Raw genomic sequence first — 26,050 nt, forward strand, 5'->3', positions numbered from 1 at the left:
TGTTAGAGGTAAGACAGGATGAATCCAGAAAGCAAACCTAGTACTTTCTAACTCCGAAGTATATACTCTTAATTTCTCAACTTTTTTTTTTTTTTTTAAAGATTTATTTATTTATTAGACAGAGAGAGACAGCCAGCGAGAGAGGGAACACAAGCAGGGGGAGTGGGAGAGGAAGAAGCAGGCTCCTAGCAGAGGAGCCTGATGTGGGGCTCGATCCCATAACGCCAGGATCACGCCCTGAGCCGAAGGCAGACGCTTAACCGTTGTGCCACCCAGGCGCCCCTCAACTTTTTTTTTTTTTTTAATTTCTCTCTGGCTAAGTAGGCAACCTCAATTTATGACAGAATCTATCACTGATACTTTTATATGAAATAATCCATTTGTTGTTTTGACTTCTAATAGATGATGCTTCTAAAAGATTTATTGATGCAATTCTGGAAAGTCGTCTTCCTTCTAAGCAAGTATCCCTTGTATTTTCACTTAATGTATTTTTCCTCCTAGTCTGCCAGATGATGGTAACAACAGTAAGACAGCACCATCGTGCTTGGATTATTTACTTGTTAGTATGAGGAGCTGCTATAAGCGAGTGAACCAAATGATTTAATATATTTTCCTTTCCCTTAAAGAAACTTCATTAGAGTGCATTTGTCTGAGGGAGGGAGAGAAAGACAGAGAGACTCAGAAGGAAGGAGGGGAAAGAAGAGGGAGAGATTTTTTTTTTTTAAACACTTTTGCATGAACGAATTAAATGGTGGTAACATTTCATAGTGCTGGTATCCAAGGGGCCAACCACATTCTTTTCTCAGAGTTACTGGAGGGACTTGAAAATCTCTTGGTCAGAGAGCTGTTTTTTGTTCTTAAACGAGTGAGATTCAGGCCATTGAATGAGAACTCTCTTAGGCAGTGTGCAGCAATGCTCTAGAGAAATGATGAATTGAGGCCCAAGAAGGATTTTCCTAGCAGAGAACTGGCCTCTGCCGACACCAGGGACTTTGAGAACTCTTCGAAGTTTTGTCCAGTCCATCATACCCTGTATGGGTGGTTTAAGAAATTTAAATGTTGTTTAAAGTCGTTCTGCTAATTGAAGTGCCAGACGTAAGACTGGCTCTGTGAGGTTTGATGCAGACGTGTGGCTTGGTTTTTATAATGGTTCCTCTTTATAAAGCTTTAAAGGAATAAAAGAGGAGATTACTTGCTTGATCCGTGCCAGTGATTACTCTTAAAACTTCATCTCCCATGCTCATCCTCAAGCCAGATTAATCATGCAATCAGCTGTTATCTACCATGTGGAGTGATCTATTTATCTATACATGCGCACGTATACATACATATATTGTATATATGTAAAATGAATATTATTGTAGAAAGATGATAAATATGGTTTGTGCATGCATGTATATATTTAAGGTAATGTGGCAGTGGTTTGATTTCTGACAAGATCCCTTCTGTAGCATAAATTTATGAAAATGAACTGAAATGGGGATGGGAAACTTTATATTTAAATTTTTTTTTTTAATTTTACCATAAACCACAGAAGTAGCCAATGATCACTGAATGCTGATGGAAATTGCAGCTGTTGCAAGGTTTGCATTGCCCCTAGATCTGGAAAATATACTCTCAGGATCCTCTTGTGTGGGGTTGGAACTTGGGGCAGGGAGAGAGGCAAGGTAGAATCCAGTATCTTTCCAAAGTCAGCCGTCACTTCTGGCCCTAACTGTGGGAGTTTTATGACAGGTTTGGGCACGGAAACTGAATCACAGGGTATTATGTAGCTTTTCAATCACCACAAGTAGGCAATTTCCATTACACAATTATAGCATATTAACTATTGGCATGAATTTCTGGATTAGGAACTTCTGCTGTAATAAAGAGTGGGTTAAAGTCTACAACTACATTTTTCTTCATAGTACCAGGTTCTTAACAATCGAAGATAAATGAACCGCCCTGGCTTTCAGTGCAAGTGAGGGGAAAAAAATACACATACACACACCCTGGGGGAAGAAAAAGCAGCAAGACTGAGTTCTCCTTAGTAGTTCAATTGAGAGGGGAGAGGCTTGTCTGGCGGTTTGTGGGAGTGAATCTAATTATCAGTCTCTTACTTTCATTAACAGGTTGAAGCAAGTTAACTTCTTCGGGGAGGAAGAAGTAGACATTCTGTCTGAATTCTGAGACTACGTTATCATTAAGCAGCACCTTCACAAAAATAGTTTTTTCTTAATGAATCCTTCATGAGGTTGGGCAGGTGGACAGGAAGAATATCAACTATGGGAAAGGAAAAATCGCTTGAAAAACATGGTATGCTTATAGATGGGAAGACAGAGCATTCTGGAACACTGGAGAGTACACTAATAAATTTGAATCTACATCTGTGCAGTTTAATTAGCTAGATGGAGCCTCAGCGAAAAATTTCACTATCATCCATTGTAATACGTTCCTGTAATCCTGTTTCATTTCTCCTTTCTCCCCAGTGGTCTGTGAGTAAAAAGTCCTCTTGGATATAGTCTATATGTTTCCTGAACAATATTTTTGTTTTCTTAGCCTCACTAGCCAAAAATCTGATGATGACTACGAAGATTATGCTTCTAACAAAACATGGGTCTTGACTCCAAAAGTTCCTGAAGGTGATGTCACTGTCATCTTAAATAATCTCCTGGAAGGATATGACAATAAACTTCGGCCTGACATAGGAGGTATGTAGAGATAGAAGAAAACATGCCTACCACATTAGAAGAAAACATTAGTATGTTTCAATAACCAGAAATACTTAAATGATCATTATATGCTCTAAAAATAAAGAATGTGTAAGTAGCATTCAGGCATCGGGGTGGAAGGGCCCTTGATAAATGCAAAATGAGAAAAGAGGATTGATAATCTTCAAGTGAGCTGTGAGAGCTGGAAATTCAAATTCTCCTAGATATCTTACCTACAGACAAAGGCTGTAGAAGGAATGTGACAACTTCTTTATGAAGTAACATCAAAAACAAACTAGTAAATAATGGTAAATAAAGGATATATTAGTTACCTACTGCTGTGTCACAAAACATCACAAATCTCAGTGGCGTATAATGATAATAAGCATTTATTTAGCACTTTGCGAGGGACAGTCTAGTTTAAATTAAGCCAGGTTGGGGCTGCTCATTTAAGAAACCTATATTCTCATTCTACTCCTGGGAGCAGCAGTCTAGCTAGGAGTATCCTTTTCATGAAAATAACAAAGAGCAAGACAGAAAGTAGAGCCTCATACATAGGGCTTAATGCTTGAGATTAGAACTGGCGTAGTCACTTGTCCATGTAGTATTAGCCAACACAAGTCAGATGGTCAAGCCCGAAGTAAAGTAGCCTCACTGGGGTGAATGCAGAGCATAGGTGCAGGGACTAGTGAAGAATTCAATCCAACACAGAAAATGATGGCATGGCACTATCAGGGAGAGTGGATAAAGATGAGAAAAACATACTTGTTGAATTGAAGCACAGAAGGATACTACGAATCCTTGTTCATTAAATCTTAAATGAAAATGGAGTACGTTCATTTGGTCATGGATGTAATACTACATGATTTTTAATCAGTCCTCTTTGACAAATAGGTGTGTATTGGGTTTCCATATGGTTTCCTCATATTATTTGATGAGTCACACAATTGAGTTAGTCATTGAGGAAGATTGATTTTGTGTTGGTTGAGGTGTATAAGGATAAAGTGGTTACGAAAGGAATCAACAGAGGGCAATGTTTCAAAAACAATTCACAATATTTGTTGCTCTTCATGTCTACTTCGTGTTTCTAATGCATATTTTTTTCTAGATCACTAAGTAGTTTTTTTTCTACATGGGTGAAGTCAGGTTACCACACCCAAATAGATTCCAGGGCTCAAAGATATATCTGAGATATATGAGAGAAGGTTGAAGAAAATCTGAGCAGTGTTTTATTTGTTTCTTATTTTTAATTTAATTTTAAAGGATAATCAGTTTCAAACTCTAATAAGCTTAGTTACTGCATTTACGTGCTTTAAAAGGAGAATTTTTTGGAAAACAAAGAGTTCTTTAAATGTAGGGAATTAGTTACTGACACCAAATTAGTTGTGAATAAATCACTTCTAATGTAGCAAAATAAATTTATTTCTAGAATAGCACAGACTGAAACATTAAAATGTTGTGCGTCTCCACATGCACGTATCTATCGTTCTCTTTACAGTGAAACCAACATTAATTCACACAGACATGTATGTGAATAGCATCGGTCCCGTGAACGCTATCAATATGGTAAGTTTCTAATTGTCTATTGTTAACACAGTAGGAGACGTGCCATCATAAAATTGCAAAAATATGCCACCAAAAATAATCGTAAGGGAGAAACAATCTTTCAGGTTCTTTTTTCTTTATTGTAATATGAAGATAATTATTTTTTGTAATTTGTTATGAGAATTAAATGTGATCCTATGTACATAAACTACTTTTTGTAAAAATGGTATACTTTTAAAATTCAACAATCATAGCTTATTAGAAAATAAAATATAGTACTCCACTAACTTTTAGAATTTGATGGTGTGGAGAGGGCATAGTTTGCTTCAAATTGGAATTATTTATCAGAAGAAATAATAGATTAGATGTAACAATAAATGTAATTTTGTTCTTGTATGGCACTTTCTGTCTGAATCTGAAATAAGAAACTAGACTGGAGTCTAGAATAGAATAGAGTAGAACATACCCTGACCATAACATAACATTAACAAACATAACATAGTCATAGTATAATTCTGAAATAGTGTTTACCAAGCTAGCAGTAAAGACACTCTGTTGAGTCAGGGAGATGAGAAACTTTAAGTGTTCTCCTTTGGGGTGATAAAAAAAAAGTCTACCACCACCTGCCTACTCCGTGCAAGTAAGTTTGCTTGCTTAACCATTAAACAAATACCAACACAGGTCTTCCTTATAACTAAAATTTTCAGTATATTTAGCATTCTAATACAGATTATAAATATTTAAGAAAAAGCTATATGGATGGTTTATTTAATTAGAACTTTTAATTTCAGGAATATTAGTTCCCAGAACTGCTATCCCAGGACCACATTTTATGAAATGCTGGTTCAATGAAGCTTAACGCTTTTATTTTTGTGTGTGTTTTTTTTCCTTCTTGCCAAAATGTAGATCAGAAGTTATTTAATCACTTTATCTACTGGCACATCACTAATTAGTTGACAAAGAATTTCATAAAATAGGTTCCCTTCTTACTGCTTGTAGACTGCAAATACGGAACTACGCGGTGAACTAAGTGATACGCTTACCCTCGCGGAAATGTAGTTAGTTACAATAAGATACCACAGCAGGGGGTGCAAAGAAAGAACACAGAACAATGCAAATGAGGCAAAGGAAGAAATTCTGGGTCTGAACCTGACAGGCTGTGTATTTTGGGGCAAATAAATAATCTCCCTGTTTGTGTTTTTCATTATGAAATAGTGGTGGGTCGATGGGACTGAATAGGAAATATGGATGATTCTCATTGCCCAGCTCTCATATTCTAAGTACATTGAGGTTTTTTCTTCAATTTTCTCATTTATAGACACCATTAAAATCAAGTTATAAGAGACTGTTAAAGAATATCTGACTCCAGGTCTAATGGTCTGAATTCACATCACACTCACTTCTCTTTTGACTGAAGTCAGGCACTTCAGTGATATATATTTGAGGGTAATCATTATGAATTCATTTCTTATCATAGCACTTCGCGAACGTGCTTTGTGATGTAGTTAGTACAGTAGTAAAGATTATTTTGTAATTGGTTCATTTCCTCTTGTGTGGAGAAAAGAACAACTACAATAGTAACAAATTTTGAAAAGTTACCTGACATTTGGTGTTGGCTATCTGCCAGACACCACACAGACTACTTGATGTGTGTTCCCCTTTTCCACCTTCGCACTGCCTAACAAGACGGGGTTTATTTTATTATTTTATTTTATTTTAATTATTTTTTGTCAGAGAGAGAGGGGTGGGGGAGAACTCAAGCAGGGGGAGCAGCAGGCAGAAGGGGAAGCAGGCTCCCTGCTGAGCAAAGAGCCGGATGTGGGACTATGATCCCAGGACCCTGGGATCATGACCTTAACGGAAGGCAGATGCGTAATTGACTGAGCCACCCAGGTGTCCCAACAAGATAGGTTCTTAAAGATCCCAATTTTATTATGAGGCAACTGAGCCTCCAGAGCTCCAGTTTAGGACTATTTTGAATATTATGGACTTTCTTCACTCTTTAGCAGTGAATTCTGAACCTGGCTGATTATTTTCCTAGAGATACATGTGGCAATGTCTGGAGATGTTTTTAGCTGTCACAATAATGCAGGGGCTTGGGAGTGGTGGTGGTGGTGTTGGTGCTACTGGCATCTAGCGTGTAGAGGCTAAGAATGCTACTAAGCTTTCTAAAGTATACAACACAGTCCCCACAACAAAGAATGAGCTGGCCCAAAGGAACAAGAATAGCTGCTCTAGAGACACTCAGTGCAAATGATTATATCACAACTATGATCTTTTGCTAGAATTCATCTAAACAGGTCTAGTTTTTCATAAAACTATCAATCTGTCTACAAAAGATGGGTGAGTCTCCTTAGCAAAGCTTTTGTTTTCTTTTGGATTGTTCAGAACTAAAGGAGCTTTGCTTTGTATCAGCAGTGAGAATACAAATGATAAATATAAACAAATGCTCTATAATACAATTGTGTGTTAAAAATGTTCTATTTCGCATTTTTCTTTTTTTAAAAAAAAACAGGAATACACAATTGACATATTTTTTGCCCAAACGTGGTATGACAGACGTCTGAAATTTAACAGCACCATTAAAGTCCTCCGATTGAATAGCAACATGGTAGGGAAAATCTGGATTCCAGACACTTTCTTCAGAAACTCCAAAAAGGCTGATGCACACTGGATAACTACCCCTAATAGGATGCTGAGGATTTGGAATGATGGTCGAGTCCTCTACACCTTAAGGTATGCTTTTGAAAAAGGAAAGGAGTAATCTCTGGGAGTAAAACAAAGATCAACTACACACTCTTAAAACAAGAGGAATGAAAGAAATTTCAACCCTACATCAGGGCACGTGTGATCAAAATAGTATGTGATAGTACAAAATTAGTTTTTCTTTCTCTTATCAATGAGCTTTTTCAAAGTCATAGGTAGAACTTACTTTCTGTGACTGAGGTGAGAACTCAGTTTTCTTGCAAACCAGGAAATTTCCCTTGTCTTTAAGGTTACCTGGTTTTTGCCTCAGTCTTGGCTTTTGCATGTGTGTCTTGCTACTTTAAAATAAGGAAATGAAAACACAGTCAGTTATCCTTGGGACCACTAGTTTTTATGCTAGGAAATGTCTGTTTCCAAGGAAACCATTGCTAAAGTAGAAATTTTGATGAGGAGGTCTCTTGTACCTCCTTCTCTTCCAGCTGCACGATAGCAAGTACAATGAGTTCTATCTCCCAGCACCCACTCTGCACTACACTGATAGTCTATTTGACTTAATTTATTGGCTATTTTGGGAATGTACTTCTTTAGAGATAATTTGGAGGGGGTATCTTTTATGAACTTAAATGTTAAGTAACAGTTGGGAGATTTTCTACTTAAATTACTCTATGCCATTTTCTTAGCACTTAATACTTACATTCATTTAAAATATTTTGATGTTGAGGTTTCTCATGGGTGAGAGTATATTATTAAACAACATAATAGATAAGTACATAGACTTAAGAACCAGACAAATCTGGCTTTGGTTCTTAGACCAGTATCTTACTATTTATATGAATTAGGGCAACTCTCCAGAATTTGTATGTAGAGGACTTAGAGACAGTTATCTAGCTGCAGGGGTCTTGGTGCTAGAAGATGTATTTCAAAGTTTTATTAGTAAGCTTGATGTTTTTACTTGGTTACATCTTTATTTAAAAAAAAATTAGGTAGGAATTGATGGAGATTATTGGAAAGGAGGCACCCACCACCCCCATGGTTCTTGCCCCCACCCAAGACAGTCTGAGCAAACTCTTTTCATTTCTTTAATTTCTATAAAAAATAAAATAGAGTGATTCTTCTAGTATTACTATAAGGACTAAATGGGCCAATATGTGAAGTGCTTCACATGCAGCCTGAGATATAGAATCACAAAAGATATTATGAATAATATGATTCTTCTAGATCTTAGTATCCTGGAACTTCTCACTTCAAAATGATTCCTTTTAAAAACTCTTGTGGCATATACTTTATTCCTTATATAACATTTGGCGTGCAAAATAAAATACTTTAAAATGGCTCAAAAACCTTTATCAGAGTTATGTCAGCAACTAGGAAAAATGGTCATAATTACAAAAGAAATCCATGGCATATAGTTTGTATTCATCATGGGTTTCATTATATGTGAGAGATAAGGTAATGATTAGAATCTAGTGGAAATCAGAGTCAGTTTTGCTTTTGAAATATTAAGTCACTCACACTATCCCAAGTCCCACGATTGTTCTCATAACTACACTCATTTTTTCACTTCTTTTCTTTTGTAGACTCTCTGTACAATATTTAATTATGGAAACCACCTCAAAAATGCCACTCATGAGATTCAAAGTTTGAATGAGTTGAGAATCTATACAGAGAGATGATTTTATTCTTGTAGCTAATCTATAATAAGTTATGAATATTTGTGTGTGCAGAGATAATATATGTATCTTTGTATCTGTAATCTCTCTGAATTATTTTTAATTTTAATAATTCCAGTTTAATTTGAAAATAGTAAAATATCAAATTTGATTATAATTTCACTTACGAATAAAATTAACCTTTCCTTTGGAAGAGCATATAATTACTGAGTGACAATGATTAAAGCCTGTGGCTTTGGAGACAAATAATCCTGAGTTCAAATCTCAGCTGTGCTGCTAGCTTTGTGACTTTGGACAAGCTCAAATACAATAAAGCCATAATAACTCTTACTAAATTAGAGAACAATTTCCCATACCTACTACCACATAGATGATTAAAGTCTCAATATTATTATTACTTATATTTAAGATCAGTAACTGTCCTATTATACCATAGAAAAATGAAATCTCCCCAATTAAAAATTATGCTGAATTGTAAAATTTTTTAAAATGTTTATAAAATATTTTTTTACCTCAAGATTAATACCTGTAAGATATATAGCTAACAAATAAGAAATCTTAAAAATCATCAGCACATCACCATTACAATTTTAGAATATATTCATACTTCTCCAAAGATGGTCAAAACATCTGGAACTCCATTAAATTTCTCTCTCCTAGAGTCCCAGCCCATACTGAAATCCAGAAAGTCTGTATCTTTAATAAGCACCAGATGCAATCTAATTGAGATTCACTGGCAAACATTTTTCTAATGTCTGTGTATGTGTGTTTAGCATTTCTTGTTTGCCATTAAATATTCTTTTACTGTATAACATCCTATTTATGGTTTCATAGTGTTCCATTATAAGAATGCATACTACTCCATTGTGAAATATAAGTATTTCAGAAGTCACAGATAGTAATTTAAATCTAACAACTAACAAGTACTTATAAACAGAAGGTTCTGCTTTAATTAGCAGATAAGATCTGAGAATTTATCATTATTCATTTACATGCAAACAATAAATGAGCTTAAGTTCTTAATACTGTTCTGTTAAGTTAAATATATTCACCGAACAATCTCATGAGTGCAATTAATTTGTCAAAAAAATTATGTGATCATAAATTTTGGAAAAAATGGAGTTGCTGTCAATGAGATCCATCGCTTGGTCTGTGAAAATGGTCTACATTAAGTCTTAAGTAATTTTCTCCTGGATTTGGTGGGTTTCTTCAGGGAGAATCACCTTGTGCTATCAATAAGAATATCAGATGTATTCTTGAGGAATAAAGATGAAGAATAGTCATTAAAAATTGTACCAATGTACATTCTTAAAACTAAGTCTAAACGATTTCCATTTAGGTTTCCTATCTTTCTATTTAGGTTGACAATTGATGCAGAATGCCAACTGCAGTTACACAATTTTCCGATGGATGAACATTCCTGCCCCTTGGAGTTCTCCAGCTGTAAGTAATCTCATTCTGTATTCTGTGTTCTGTATCCTCTCTCACCAACAGTTTTCTAATTGCAATGCCAACTAATTGGGAGACTCAGAGAGAATTCATAATCAAGCAATTTGTTGACTTTGAAGATTTTGACAGTTACTTTCATCATAATACCAGTTTTATCCCTATTAGAGTGATTCCTGCAAAAGGATCTATTTTATCAGAAATTACAGGTAGGTTTCACTGGTGTATAAACTTTTAATAAATTCACAGTGGCTGCCTGAAGACATTTTCAGGTATAATGTTAAAGACATTAAAGGTATAATGTTGGATTTTACATCCTTATTCCCTGCCCTATCCCCGCACTGCCCCCCAACCCCCATTGGTGCAGGAGAAAAGAGTAGCAAAATATTTGCTACTTGTTTTCTCCCTTACACATCAGGAGGTACATAGATTCAACAGTGTCATTTGCTTATTTCAATTTTAGTACACCTGTTAAAGATAGCAAAATTGAAAATTACCTTCTCCATCTGGAGTTCAAGCAATATCTACAACTGCTTATCTACAAGTGAGTGGAAGACTAATTTTTGGTGTCTTACAGGTCTAGTTGAAATCCCTACTCCATCACTGTGGACTTGAACAAATTACTAAGTCTTGCAGTGAGTCCATATTCTCAGGTGCCCAATAAAGATTAGGAGACCTGCCTCACTACAATATTGTTTTGTTGATGTAATATATGTAAAATGCTTGGTATGCTACCTCACACACAATAAGATTCAGTAAAAAGCTCTATTTTTATTTATCATCATTATTATTATTATCAGATAATAGACAATATACCAAGAGGACCCATGATGATTCTGAAACAAATTAAGCCTTAGTAACCTTCGTATTTTCTGCCTGAACCAAAACCAAGCTTCAGTTTCCCCCAGATGTTTGCCTCACTATTTGTTCAGCACCCATGTTAGGTTGCTCACCTCTTACTTATTTTTGGTCTGCCAACTATGCATACTAGGCAGAATGAAAAACTGCTTATGAATTTTAAGTTTATGTTTCTATAAATAGAATTTCTCAGGCAGGGACTGACAGACTTATAAAAGTCAACTAAGTCGTAATAGCTATACTTTAAAAAAAAATCAATGATGAGAAAAACAATCATCTGTTCATCATTACATCAATTCCAGAGTGAACCAGAGGAAAAATATCACTGTATATCATCTATTTACAAAAGTTCCCGTTATAAATCTTATTTCATATGTTTTACTTTATCCAAGAATGGAATATTTTTAAGTAAAATCTTCCCCACGCTTTAGGAGATTAGACTTCATTTCTATTAATTTCCAACTAGGACTACTCCTCTTCTGAGTCAGCTAAAATTTAATAACTGATGATTTCTGTGTCTTTAGATCACTGGTGGACAACTGTCCTCTGAACCCAACACTATTTAATGTTCCTTATTGGTCTCAAAGTAGTTAAATCACCAACATGTTCTCCATAGGAAGTTCCCTAACATCATCCTTCTTTTTCTCAGTTTTCAGCACATCCTGTCCCCACTACCGCTGCTCCATGCTAATCTGAGGATCATGCTTTCTTATTCTTTCATCTTAGTTAATAAACACATACTACACAACTACTTGGACCGAAAGAAGAGAAAAGGAAGACCCATAGGGATTTTATTCCAAGTAGTCAATCAGCCTCCATAATTAAGACTTAGGTTTATATAACATTATTACTAGATAAATAGTTTAAATGATGTCTAGTTTTGTTTATCATCTATCTATATATTTTTACTTGAGTTTATTCTAAGATTTTATTTTTAAGTAATCTCTACCCCCAACGTGGGGCTTAAACTTAAAATCTCAAGATCAAGAGTCACATGGTCTACTGACTGAGCCAGCCTGGCACCCATACTTGAGTTTATTCTACAATTAACTTAATAATGTTTATCCATTCAACAAATACACATTGACCATCATTTTCATAAAATAAGTACTACCATGATCCCCATAAAGAAACAAATAATTTGGGATAAAAATGAAGAAACTTATCTAAGGTATTATGGCCAGCAAATTGTACTGATAATCACTACATTATCAGTACAATACTGCTTTCATGAAGGCTTTCTGTTCTCCTGGCTGAACATGATAACTTCTTCAGAATCTACATAATGCTCATTGGTATCTTCCCTGGGGCATTTCTACTTACTAGTCTTAATTGCAATAAGTAGAATTTCTGCATATATTAAGATGAAGTCCCAACAAATTGAGAAAGAGAGAATAATGTAAGTTGAGGTTATTTTTCCCAGTCACCTTCCACTCCAAGGGCATGCCCTGGAGCGGCATTTGAGTCTGCTCCTCTCCTATTATTTTCTGTTTCTGCATGACTGTCAATACCTTGCCCCATTAACTCCCCTACATCGTGAAATAATGCCTTGCATATGTATTATTGCTTATATACTGTCTACTTTTTATATCTTACCCTAGACAATGCAAAGTATGCATGTAGTATACACGAAACCATGTATAGTATACCTTCTATGCAAATTAAGTGACTTTCAAGGGTAATTTTGACCTCATAGTTTTTAAACTTCCTGTTGGGAGAAGATGTCATTGTATTTATTTTTTCTATTGTGATGCTCTTTAGTTCAGGATCTTCTTCTAATTTATAAATCAGTCTCTTTCACACCTGCCTCAGTGTCTTGTTCACGGAAGGTGGTTGCTACAAATGTTCATTTATAAATAATTTTAAATGTGTGCTTTCCCATCTCATGGCAGATGGCTATCCACGTGAAGAAATTGTCTACCAATGGAAGCGTAGTTCTGTTGAAGTGGGTGACACAAGATCTTGGAGGCTTTATCAATTTTCATTTGTTGGACTGAGAAATACCACTGAAGTAGTGAAGACAACTTCCGGTAAGATGCCCTTGAATTTTAAGTGACCCCTTCCAGAGTTAAAATTCTGGGATATATATAATTCAGAAGGCTTTTCAATACCTGTCTGCAAATGATACACACAAAATTAAATGAAATGTTTTAAGTTACCAGAGAAAATTATAATTGGTATTTTAGCGTAATAGATAAATATGAATGGATTCAATCAATTTGAAGCAAAATGGAGTAAAATTGGATTAGTAAATTATTTGTGTAATTTCTTTAAGCAAAAATGAGTAGCAATTATTTTAAAAGCAGAAAATATTAGGTATAGGTGTAATGTTTCTTTTAGGAAATAGGTTTCATGGTATATTGAAATAATAGCATTTAAAGTAATCACACAGGGAAAATTAACTTTCTACCAATGCAGAAATGTGATCATAAAGGATATGGACTGATTCGCCATTCAGTAATTTAACATTTTAAATTGCCTATGTCATGGATATGGGACAGGCCTGGTTTCAAATCCTAGCTCTATCAGTTACCACCTATAGATATTGAGAAAATTACTGTATTGCTCAGGGATCAACTCTCCCAGATACCTAATGTAGACAAAAAAAAACCTGTGTCACAGGCAAACTATGTGTATGAAGGGGGGAAAAAAAAAGGAAAATGCTTAGAATGATACCTGGCACTTAGTGAGCATTCAATAAATAGTAGCTTTTACTAACATTAATTATAATTCTCAGGTGTGCATGGGACCTAATGTGGTCAGGACTTCAGATTTCTTAAGAGAAGCTAAAAATCTTTATATCAGCAAGTATGATTTTTAATGGTATTAATTGAATTGATTTAGCAATCCATGTGGTGTAATTTAAACAGTTTTCCAGACCTGATCTGTCTCATGGGTGGTCAATATAAACCCTCTACAAAACCCTCCACACAGATTATTCTAGCTACTCTTTTTTAAATTATGTGAATCTAATTATGTCCCTGTTCAAATATAAACATTGTGTTCTCAACTTACTATCAAGACATGTATTTTGATGATGTGTTTCTGTGGGTTGTTTTCTGTTGACTTATTTGCACATACCTGATTTATTTTTCCTGAAATTCATAGGACATATTTTTGTGTTGACGGATTTGGAATAAGGCCTTGGTCCATTGTACTTAGAGAAACAAATTAAGGATCTACACAGAAATAGAAATTTAAGATTATATCTTCATAACCATCATCCTCCAAGTGAGAGCTATCTGGTCCTAACACTGTTATCGACAGTGTTTGCAGATTTCTCAACTCTCTTAATTTACAAAAAGAATATAAAAGAAGGTCAAAGAAATGCTTGAGTATATTTTTGAAAAGTGGCCTTCTGTTCCCTTATTCACTGCAAATCCTGAACATCAAGTACTAGAACAGTCTTTTATTTGGTCCCCAAAAAAGATTCAGGATTGCCTTAGAACTGGTTTTCCATCTGTGAAAGGAAGAACATGTGTAAAAATAATCTCTAAGTCTGCATGCTTCCAGAATGAGAAATTGGGCATTAAATTGTGTTGTATATTCATATTTCTGTAATTATTCCAGCACCCTAAAACAGAACCCAAAAATTGATGACTAGCAGGTCTTTTTAGTCATTTGATCCCAGAGGGGCAATAAAATCAAATGGCGGTGAGGGATGGGTTGGCTTTACATCACAGGGCCTAACATCATTAACTCCCCAATAACTCATACTGAGAATGATCTAGAGTATTTACAGTCAATCAAGAAATATTTCCAGAAGGAAATGATCTACTTACTTAAAGCATGGCAAGAAAAACTACCAAGGTGTCGTGAAGCTATTAATCTTCCTGAGGAAATCAAAGCAAAGCTTCACTGATATCAGATTTGGTATTGAGTAATATCATTTAATTGATTGCATCAACTCTGTGAATTTTAATATGGTGGTTAGCCTCCATGTTGGTCTTCTTGTTCGCTCCTTGCTCTTGCTGGTTTGTATTTTCTGTGTGCACCATTTCAATTGCATCTGCAGAGAGAAAGGACCGAACCGAAACTTAACACCAATGCTAAGAGGCAGCCTGATTCTTGTGATTGATTTTGTAATGAATGGTAGTTTCTGCATGACCATTTGTTTGATCTGATGCTGTTCTTACTTTCAAAATAGAGCTCCATAAGTAGTTAATACCTACTAGGAAGTTTTTAAAACAACTTTCTTGGGAAATTGTCAGAAGATCAAATTTATATTTGTTTTAAATCTTAGCCTTATTACAATGTGATTTTTCTCCTCGACTTACAGTAAATGTATGTCCTTTTAAAAAGCCTTGGTCAAAGCTGAGTGAAAATATTGTCTAAAATCTGACCTAGGGATCTGCAGGGATTTCTAACCTTCATTCATCTAAGGCCACCTCTCATGACTTTGTTATACCCAAGTAGTGACTCTATTGCTGGTTCCTTATATTAGGACCATAATGGGGAAAAGCAGAAGCATCTGACACAATTAAAGTTGATAGAAAAATATAATGAAAAGCAAACAAATGTTCTTAAATTTTAAGTGCGTATATTTGTGCTCTGCAGATTGAGTATATTGAAAAAGGGAGAAAGGAAGGTATTAGAGAAATGGGAAAGTGCAGCTGTCACCAAAGCAAACCATTGCATTGATGTGAACAGAAGAGTAGAATGATCATTTCATAGGAAAGAATCTTCTCACCATGTAAATCTATTTGACAGTCTTTGCATCCACCACCTGAATCATCTCGTTTACCACCAGTCATATCTGTATCATATTTGAGGAAAATATTGCCTTGGTGGTACATTGATAAGACTTGAAGGACACTTTTAGTTCGTAGTCAGTAGATCAAAACAGGTTCTGGATCCATGATTTCTCCTGCGAACCATCATGTCTTTATAATTCTCTGCAACTGGGAATAGCACCATCATTGTCCCAGGGAGCCAGGCGTGAACACTCAGAGTCATGTCTCTACCTCCCACCTCTAATGAATCACAAAGGCGCTTATGCCTCTGAAGCATCTTGTGTAACTGTCCTCTTTTTACTTGCCATCACCACTGTCCTAGTTCAGGATTTTGTCTGTTCTCATCTGGACTGTGTTGGTAGCTTATTAAGGTTACGTCCCTGCTGTCAGTCTCTCTCTTCCACAGTCTGTCTTTTACACATTAATTATAAAGGTTAGCACTTACTGAGCACTAACTACATGCACTGTAGCCAACCTTTTATCTAAACAACCTACCTGAATTCTCGTAACTATGATCCTATTTACTACACATCAATACCCAAGGTGTCACTGTGGATGAGGAAACAGACTTCTAGAGGCTCATTTACTGCAGGGATCAGTTGCAAAAGCTGGGCTGGAAGTTCACATGGCTCGCTCCTGGACTCGTGCTCTTGATTATTACACGATTTTATTCCCACCGTGGCCCAGTGGGTCTTCTGGACACACAACTTTCACCATGTTTCAAGAATTTAGTAGGTCAATTAGCATGAGCTATTGTTCCTAATATGCAAGCACCTGATCTCAGGAACTTTCCAGCTTTGTTTTCTAAAATTTCACACCTGGTGACATAACTAATCCATCTCTGTTTTCTTAAATATAACAAGCCAATCCTATACACAAACTGAATCTTAGTCTTTCTCTTTTGGACGGCTTTTCAACTCATCTCTACCTTCTTTGACTTTAGGGCTTAAAAGCACAGCACTTCTTCAATGAGGCCTTTACTTACCTTACCACCAAAACAATTTGGAGCAATTTTTAAATTATGTGTGCTCTTGGAGTCAGGCAGGTCAAGTTTGAATAGTAGCTTGTATTAATTATTTAATATATCTAAGCTCAATATCACCAGTATTGCAGAATTGTTCTGAGGATAAAGATACTCCATTAAAAATGCTTAAAATTTTGCCTGGCACACAGAAAGGACTCTGTAATTGATGGCATTATTAATAATAATTATTATTATCATCATCATCATTATTTCATTAACTCTCCCTCAGAGCATTTTCACCCACCTTATAAAAACATAATTTCTGCCTTGTGTTGCATTTTTTACTTCTGCCCCCTCATTGCAATGAATCACAAATTTCACAACAAAAGCTTTGTTTTAATCATATTTGTATCTATAATATTCGGATGGTGGCTTGCTTAGAGTTGTTGACTAGCAGCAATTGTAGAATTGATTGCGTGTGACAATTATATCGATAACACGGTAACATTTCTCTCAATTTAATAAGCAATGCCGGATTCTATTATGTATGTTCCCATTACTCATTGTTTACTCTCAAGTAGAAGACTTCATTCTTTCCGATCATGTTGCCATTGCCAGTTTACCAAATTATCTACGTGATTTTTAGTATCAAGCAGAACTTTGTTCCTTCATGTTCTCATCCTGAAATGTGGGCTAGGAAAGTGGGCAAATAAGTTTTGTAGGGGAACCTGTGATCCAAATGCTATCATCCTGAATGAAAAGAATAGATCACATTTTTCCTCTGTCAGAATACCATTAAAGCTTCCATATTTTCTTTAGGAGTGCAAAATCAGTGTTTCATGAAATATCCCCAAAAGATTTTGGTAAACCCATGAACATTAAATATTATTTACTTTCTTTTTGTCTTTAACTCACCTTTTAGGCTAGGATTCCAGGTGCTAGTTATATTTTCCTGATTTCTATGATAAGAAATGCACAAATATTAAAATAAAAAGTCCATGTACCACTAAATTCACCTTACTTTCCAATAGTACTGGGCAGATCACAGTTTTAGTTATACCAGCTCTGTGGATAAAGTCCATGTTCCTCGCTTGATTTCTAAAATATTTATTAAACCTTGCCCACAGTTCTCCCACCATACTCTTAACCTCCCTGAGGTTTTCTGGATAGGTTGTACCTACTTCATGTCTTTGTATCCTGTATTTCTTATTTGATACCAAGCTCAACTCGAACCTTCTCTACATTTATCAGTGTATATGTACTGGTCAAATAACGCTCCAAATAGAAAAAAGAAATAGCTCCCACCTTCCAGTCTGTGTTTTAATTTAGATGTCTTTGGCAAACCAGGGAGACTCTTTAAAACTTTACTCATCGTGGAGGTGAACTATTTTAAGGGAAAATTAAAATAAAAGATACAAGTTAACAGTAATTATTTTTTTTCACTGAAGAGGTTGAAACAAAAATATTAAGAAACCTAGGTGTGAGGAGAGAAATAAACAACTGGGCATTCATCCCACAGTCTCTCATGACTTTGGAGTCAAAGTAGGTTCTGAGCTCATTTTAGTCAATAATAAACTTTCAAACTACTTGAAGCGATGCAGAGTCTTAAAATAAATCAGTGGGAGACTTCACAATAATTGATTTTTATTTGTTTTTAAGCTTCGATTTAGGAAAAAAGATTGGTTTCAAGAGAAGAAAATGTATGAATAATGTAAAGAGAGTTGGGCCAGGAGTAGCCATGGAGAAGTCATTTGCATTCCCTGGGATGAAAGTTCCTTGTTTATAAAATGAATCCTTTTGACTAGATGCTCCTTTGATGTCCTTGTTCTGAGACCTATCCAGAACCTCTGATGTAACCACGGTTACATTATGGATGTCCTAATGCAGGAGTGACTTTCTTTATAAATTAATGTTTTCCTTCATCAGGTTTTCAGTATGTTTTCAAAGCAAGTCAAACGCAAAAACAAACTCCTTTATATTTTTAAGGGGAATGACAGTTCCACCCATGTATTTGTTTTTAGTGATAGATGTTATATACAATGTTAACTCAAAATTTTATGTGTTACTTTCTTTCAGTTGTAGTAGTGGAATATTTATATATTACATTTAAAAATCCCACATCAGAATTTTAAATTCCAAGGTTGCTCTGACATTACCTAGTGGGGAGATAGGGCTTGAGAGACAGAGACGTTGCATAGAGAAGTCATATGAAATCTAAGGAAAATTGTTTGGCTTCAAGGTGACGTGCTTTGTTTCTGCGTATATTCCATTGGCAAGAATGTTGTATGTTCCCGTGGAGATAAAATGAGGCTGGGAAATGTAGCTCAGTTGTGTGCTAGGAAGGGACAGTGGGTTTTATGGCTTTCTAGCCTCTAGATCATGCATGATCTCATTTTATTTCTCACAATAAGCCTCGGAGAAATACATTCTTCAGCTATGTGACAGATGAAGCAACTGAAGTTTAGAGGGGCTAAGTAATTTGTTTAAGGATAGTCAATAAAGTTATTTAGCCAGATGCCAAATTTTTACCCTATTGCCTCTCATAAACATATTAGGTAAAGAAATGAATTAATTAAAAGGAAATTTAATTCTTAAGCTTGATAATGGGTAATATTACACAACTCAATGAAGTAATATCACTTAATATAACCCTATACATGTATCAACAAAATGTTAACCTGTATGAATAGCAATTATATTTATATATAGCAATAACAACAAGTAAGAAACTGATATCCTTTCATTTTTCTAAAACACATTTACTGCCTACGATATAATACTATACACTTGCTAAGTGGACCTATTGGTCACCATCCAAATATGGCCTTAATTAAGAAACTGTCAGATCCAGTGCATTTGTATAAATTTGTTCCTCACATAAAACTCTCATCAGAAAGAAAACCTAATAAAAGGTTTGCATGACTACTATTTACAGTAATTTTGGAGATTAGTACCTTATTTTGACAGTCTATCAAAACCAACCAGGTCAAGACGTTAATTTTTATCCAAGTCTTTGGCGTTTCCTAATTCAATTGAAAATCCTATTTTGCTATATTTAAAAGACACATTCATCTGTGTGACTGATATGACTAATGAAGCCCTCCTGCCGAGTTGCTGCCCCAAATAAATGTAAAACATTAAATAATTTTTAAAAATATAAAAGTGTGAGATAATAGAGACTGAGCTGACAGACACGCTCTACATACAAACTCATTGACAGTTCCTTTCACTCTGTTTGATGCAATTGAATAATTTCTTCATCTTATTTTTGCATTTTCAGAAAACAATGCTATTCAGCCTGGCAGATACACAAATTTAAGCTTGTCAGAGACTGAAAAGGGAAGCAAACAGCAATGAGGAAAAAGATTTTTTTTTTATTAACTTTCTTTTCTTTTCTTTTCTTTTTTTTTTTTTTTTTCAAAAGGAAGTTATTATGAAGGTCACAGCACATTGCAGTACATAACAACCCAGAAAAGAATTTGCTGGGCATACAAGCTAGGGCTGACCAGAAGTTGTTTACCATTCTCACCTGTATCTCATATAATCTAACTCGCTTAGAAAAAAAGCAAGAACAGCTAGTATTACTAGTCCATTCCAGAAGGACAGAAAAGCCCAAGGAAAAGAGAATTGACAAGTATGTTAAACATGACCTAATTACTTTTGTTTACTTTTATATATGGATATCTCTGCTCTTTAAGAAATTGACAGTGCTTCTCATTAGCATATGAGTCACATCATAAATGTTTAATTTTTCGTAATTGTCTTCCAATTTGTCTACCCCTGAATTAACTTCTCCTTGCTATGCGTTCTCTCTCAGAATAATAACAAAAAGAAATACTAAAAAATAGCATTTTCTTAAAATTAGAGTTGTTCTCCCAACCCCATCACAAACCTAATTGTATTGCCCATAAATGCTGCTCTGCCAGCTCTGTAAGAACACTGAGGTACAATAAACAAGTGACAGTGCTGAGAATAGGAAAGCTGCAGCTGAGACAACGGAGTTTACCGGAGTAGTTTCCAAGCATGATTTCTGGTATGCTTGTGCTCACATGACTTACAGCACCATGCACCTTGGTTTTGATTGCTAAGTGGTGAAGAGCTATGTGATATAAAAGACATGTGTAATTCATGAGCTGTGTAATAGCTCCTTGTTAAAGAGGCATTGCAATCGTGGATATGAATTATAACCACATAAGGATTGCACTTTCTGAGCTGGCGATTTCTTGTTATCAGTATCAGTGACTGAGAGTGAAAATAGATTCATAGAAAAATAAAATTTTAGGGCTAAATCTTGAAGATCAAGCCCAATTGTAATTTTACTTACAGGGAAATTACTCTGAAGACGTAGTCAGTGGTTGAAACTTGGGAGCCAGTAGAGCATGGGTCATTAGACATGGATGAGTTTAATTTTATTTATTTTAGTCAATATTGAACAATTGAAAATTTCCATATGAAAATCTTAAATATCTTTACATCTTGGGGCGCCTGGGTGGCACAGCAGTTAAGCGTCTGCCTTCGGCTCAGGGCGTGATCCCGGCGTTCTGGGATCAAGCCCCACATCAGGCTCCTCCTCTGTGAGCCTGCTTCTTCTTCTCCCACTCCCCCGGCTTGTGTTCCCTCTCTCGCTGGCTGTCTCTATCTCTGTCGAATAAATAAATAAAATCTTTAAAAAAAAATATCTTTACATCTTAAATATCTGGGTCTTCATTCGTTTTTGAAAATGATTGGATAGAGCTGAATTATGACATTTCTGAATTGGTGAGGCACATAATCTTCAGTTTACCAAAGTCCCTACCACTTCCTATTGTATTTTTGGGGCTATATGTCTTTTTTTGTGAATTAGTTTCCTTATTTTGAAAAGCTACGTGCATCTGTATCTTTGTGGAAAATGGGGAAAATGAAAGATAATCCCCAAATGAGAGCACATATGTATGTGTGGAAATGCATACTTTTTTTTCTTTTTTTACTTTTTTATAGGCAAAAAAAAAAAAAGAATGTGAATATTACTCAACCAAGCTTTGCTTGAAAATAGTGAGGTGTAGGAAAGTGCCAGAACCTGGCCAACCTACGTTTCACTTGCTTTTTACGTTCTACAACTGGGTTTATTTGTCATAAGTATCTAGCATATGCAGGGCCAATCGATTTTAGGTTTATTCGGTTTATCTCTATGATCCACTTTCATGGAAGATGGATTTTCAATGAACATAAAATTGTGAAGTTATATATGCAGACATCTGTGCATCTAGTCTTGTTTGTATCTGTCTTTTTCAGCTCACGTCTAAGCAGGCAAAAGCGTGGTTGCAATTTTCCTGCACATTACTGATTAGCAGTCTTGCATAGCCAATTGACACTTTTTCCTGTTGTACTTTTCCGAAGACTGATACAATTGTTGCTCTGCAATAAAGCTCGCTCTTTATTTTCTTTGATGAGGTGAGCGCTTGATATAGAGCAAAACCTGATTCTTCCTTAAGAGTTGCCTTTGTGGTTGTGCTGCCATATAATTGAATGACCTTGAGCAAGTCATATTTCGATTTGACCCTTGATTTCTTTGTCTCAAAAAAAAAAAAAACCAGACTAGATTGAAATTTTTTTTTTTTTTTAAGATTTTATTTATTTATTTGACAGAGATAGAGACAGCCAGCGAGAGAGGGAACACAAGCAGGGGGAGTGGGAGAGGAGGAAGCAGGCTCACAGCAGAGGAGCATGATGTGGGACTCGATCCCATAACGCCGGGATCATGCCCTGATCCGAAGGCAGACACTCAACCGCTCAACCGCTGTGCCACCCAGGCGCCCCAAGACTAGATTGAATTTGAAACTCCTTTCACCTCTAAAATGCTGTGCTACATTTCCTGATATTTTCTGATACCTGGCAGCTTTGTTACAAAACAAACTTCTGGTGGGTATTTAGGTTTCCTATGTCCCCACAAGTTCCTAACGGAAACTTCCTCATGTTTTCTTATTCTATTAAATATAGAAATTAACAAATCTATTTTATCTGTCATGTACAGAGAACTTCAGTGGCAACTGTGGGGACAAGAGGCCCAGAGTGTTGCCATAGAGATGGTTGGTTGGTTAGTTAGTTAAGGTCTGAAAAAATGAATTTGGCATGGGAAAAATAGGCCCGTGGTGGGTGTGAGGAACGGGGGTGGATGCTAACTGCGTTTATACTAAATGAGAAATTAGGAGAGGGCAAAGGTAGGACAGTGGCTTTGACATGGCTTTCAGAGAGGAGAAAGAAAAGACCCTTTGTATCTTCAAATAGAACACTTGCATCAAAAGTACCTAGTATGACCTCAATTTATTATATTTTGAATAGCTTAATTATATAAATTGGGCTGATGGATAGTGCTGAGAATTGGCAGTCCGTTAAAATAGTACCGATGAACCACTCCTACAATAATAATATAATGTACCAACATTTGTAAGCTCTTTATATATGAATCATCGCATTCACTTTTCTCAGTATTTCTAGCATGTGATACTCATTTTCCAGGTACAATGATCATGTACAACCAGCCTTGTAGAAAAGTATCTAGAGAGGGCGAAGGCCTTGTCCAGGATCATAGAGTAAGTCACTGAACAGACGCCCGTGTGTCCCGACAGGCTCATTTTCTAATGCAGTGGTGACTCAAAGACGAGGGCTGTTTCTGAATTTGTGTTTACAGAAAGACTTGCTCCTGGCCACATTTCTTTATCTACTGTGTAATTTGTTTTCTCTTTATTGTGACAGCACAATATCTATCTACCTTGCTGCTAGCTGTCTACCCGGCTCTCCTCTATCCAAGGACAGTTGCACACTAGTATGGCAGAATCAGACCGTGTCAGTCAGTTTAAGCTAGACTGTGCTATGGTAGCGAAGAGCCCTTAAATATCAGTAACTTAAAACTCAATTAAAATTATATTGCATTCCATGGCATGCTATTCCTATGGCTGAGGGAGAAATAGTAGAAGAAAAAAATGATTCTTAAACTTTCTTCTTTGAAAGCACAAGTCATTTGGCTCACATTGCATTTGCCAAAGCAAGTCACACAGAGAAGCCTGTTGCCCTTGGGGGAGGGGGGTGCATGCTTGTCTTACACAAAGGGCCACTGGGAAAGGCCTTTGTAGGGACGGACTTGGTAGGAAGAGACACAGATATTTGGAACTGCAAAATCATACTCAAAATTTACCATTAGTATAATCTTTTATGGTGTACATGGCCCATCTACCTGGCCTAGTTAGTAGTACAGCTTGCGATAATAGGTCAGAGAAAAGCACCACTATCAAGGGAAAGGAACGACTTTCTCTGAAAGAAAACAGAAGCCAGTCATTAAAATGTCTCTGACTCTGAGCATTATTCTCTTTAAAAGAGACTGTTTTGGGTCAAGCTTACTTGCTTTGTCAATGACCTATAGCCATGATTTCCTATTTATGTAAAATTGTCATCAGAAGGAGCAGATGAAAAGACCCAATATTAACATGAAAATGATTGTAGGGTGATAGGAACTGTCACATTTTATAAACATGGGCGAGATATTCCCTGATATACTTCTGGGACAGCTTTATTAATTACATTGAAAAACAAGTCAGTAAATATTGGTCCCATACTAAATTAAATTTTACAGATATTAGGCAGTGGAACTTCTAAGCAACAATAAACCAGCATCATCCTCTTGTCACCAGGAGGAAGTAATTGAACATGATTTAATAAAGAAAGGCCACAAAATAATGAAAAGGTCAGGCTGTCTTGATTGCTGTTACTATTTCATGAGAAAAAAAAAATGTCTCTAATAGTCTTGCGTAAGAAAAGAGTGTAAAGAGGGTGGCTGCAAGTAAAATTTCAATCCTTCCTTTTTTTTTAATCTTAACAATAAGCTATAATTTTAACCCTTTCGAAACTCTATGAAATATTCTTAAAATTTATTCCGTCCCTCTGTTTTGTAGGTGAAGTACGTGAACTATAGTGCTACCGATAATTTAAAATGGTTTTGCGTGGCTCGTTATTGTAGAATTAGAACTAATTGACAGGCGTCTGTGTCCCCAATCTACTGTTCCCTCCTGGCCACTTGCCTAAGACTAAGCTAATATAAAAAGAAATTTTCATTTCATTGGCTGAAGCTGAATCAGTTAGTGGTATTTGGTCCTGACGGTCTGCTAGTACTAATCTGTACACAGAGAAGTGGTGTTGATAACGATGAGCCGATGGTGGTGGTGATGGTGATGGTGATGGTGATGGTGGTGAGGATGGTGATGGTGGTGGTGGTGGTGATGGTGATGGTGATAGTGGTGGTGGTGAGGATGGTGATGGTGGTGGTGGTGGTGATGGTGATGGTGATGGTGATGGTGGTGAGGATGGTGATGGTGGTGGTGGTGGTGATGGTGATGGTGATAGTGGTGGTGGTGAGGATGAGGAGGATGACGAGATGCTAAAGTCAGCTTTTCTTGGACATTTTATGTATGCCAGCCACAATGCTAAGTGTTTTACAAGGTTTATTTATATAAACCTGCAACAACTTTAAAAGGTAGATAGTATTTTTATTTCCATGATTATATAGGTGATAAGGGGCAGAGCCAGGATTTGAACCTGTGCTCTGAGACTGAGCCATAGCATCTTTGTTGAGTCTCATTTGCAGGAAATAGTGATTTTCTTTTGATTAGGGAAAAAGGCTATTCACATGAACAGGTGTGTGTGTGTGCGTGTGTGTGTGTGTGTGTGTGTGTGTGTGTGTGTGTATTGTGTGAAGTACACAATAAAGAACACATGTTTTCAAGAGACTTCATGCCACTGGTGTACCACAACAATCTAATACATTATGTTGTTCAAGTCGATGGCACACTGAGAGTGTTGATAACCGGACATATCAAGTTAGAGTCAGTTTTCTTTTACAAGATAAGAATGAGGAAGTAACAGAAGCGTCTTGAACAAGGCTAGTTAAAATGCTTTCTATTACTAGAAGAATTATCTATGACTCAAAATAAAATTTTGGATAAAATTACATGTGTAGTGTATTAGTAAGACATGACTTTTTAGTAAAATTTGAAAGGAAAGAATACTTGGCTAGGGATGAGGTGAGCTGGTCTTACATTTTAGCTGACCTTATTAATAGGTGAATACATCTGGGCAAGTCATTTAACCTCTCAGACCTCACTTTATCTGTAAAACGGAAGAATTATAATTTCCCTACCACAGTTGCTATGAGTATCTGAAAATGCTTAGGAAATTGTGAATAGCTTTGGAAGTAGATGACAATGTGATCATAATATAATTGTATTTTCCCTTCTTTCTTATTCCTTTCCTTAACCCTTGAAATTAAAATACACACACACACACACACACACACACAGACACACACACACAGACACGAAGATTTTAGGCATATTTAATGACTCTGAGAAAAGAAAAGTGATTTATAATTGATTGAAAGTTCATAGAAGATAGTACTTGATGCAGTGATTC

At 36.0% G+C, this 26,050-nt stretch overlaps 1 protein-coding gene across 6 annotated transcripts in view; it reads left to right on the forward strand.

The window, feature by feature from the left end:
• Positions 1-26,050, forward strand: part of GABRG2 (gamma-aminobutyric acid type A receptor subunit gamma2) — a 95,990-nt gene that overhangs the window by 22,632 nt on the left and 47,308 nt on the right. For 4 of the 6 annotated variants that reach the window (XM_044388489.2, XM_026510918.3, XM_044388490.2 and 1 more), the window contains exons 2-6: positions 2,539-2,690; positions 4,189-4,256; positions 6,751-6,971; positions 9,972-10,054; positions 12,808-12,945. In XM_044388489.2, coding sequence (XP_044244424.1) covers positions 2,539-2,690; positions 4,189-4,256; positions 6,751-6,971; positions 9,972-10,054; positions 12,808-12,945 — 662 coding nt within the window. Of the gene's footprint in view, positions 1-2,538; positions 2,691-4,188; positions 4,257-6,750; positions 6,972-9,971; positions 10,055-12,807; positions 12,946-14,230; positions 14,234-26,050 lie in introns of all 6 variants that reach the window. The other 2 variants (XM_044388488.2, XM_044388491.2) reach the window with 2 other exon arrangements.

Source organism: Ursus arctos, unplaced genomic scaffold (genome assembly GCF_023065955.2).
Source record: "Ursus arctos isolate Adak ecotype North America unplaced genomic scaffold, UrsArc2.0 scaffold_15, whole genome shotgun sequence".
In the NCBI taxonomy this organism is placed as follows: Eukaryota; Metazoa; Chordata; class Mammalia; order Carnivora; family Ursidae; genus Ursus; species Ursus arctos.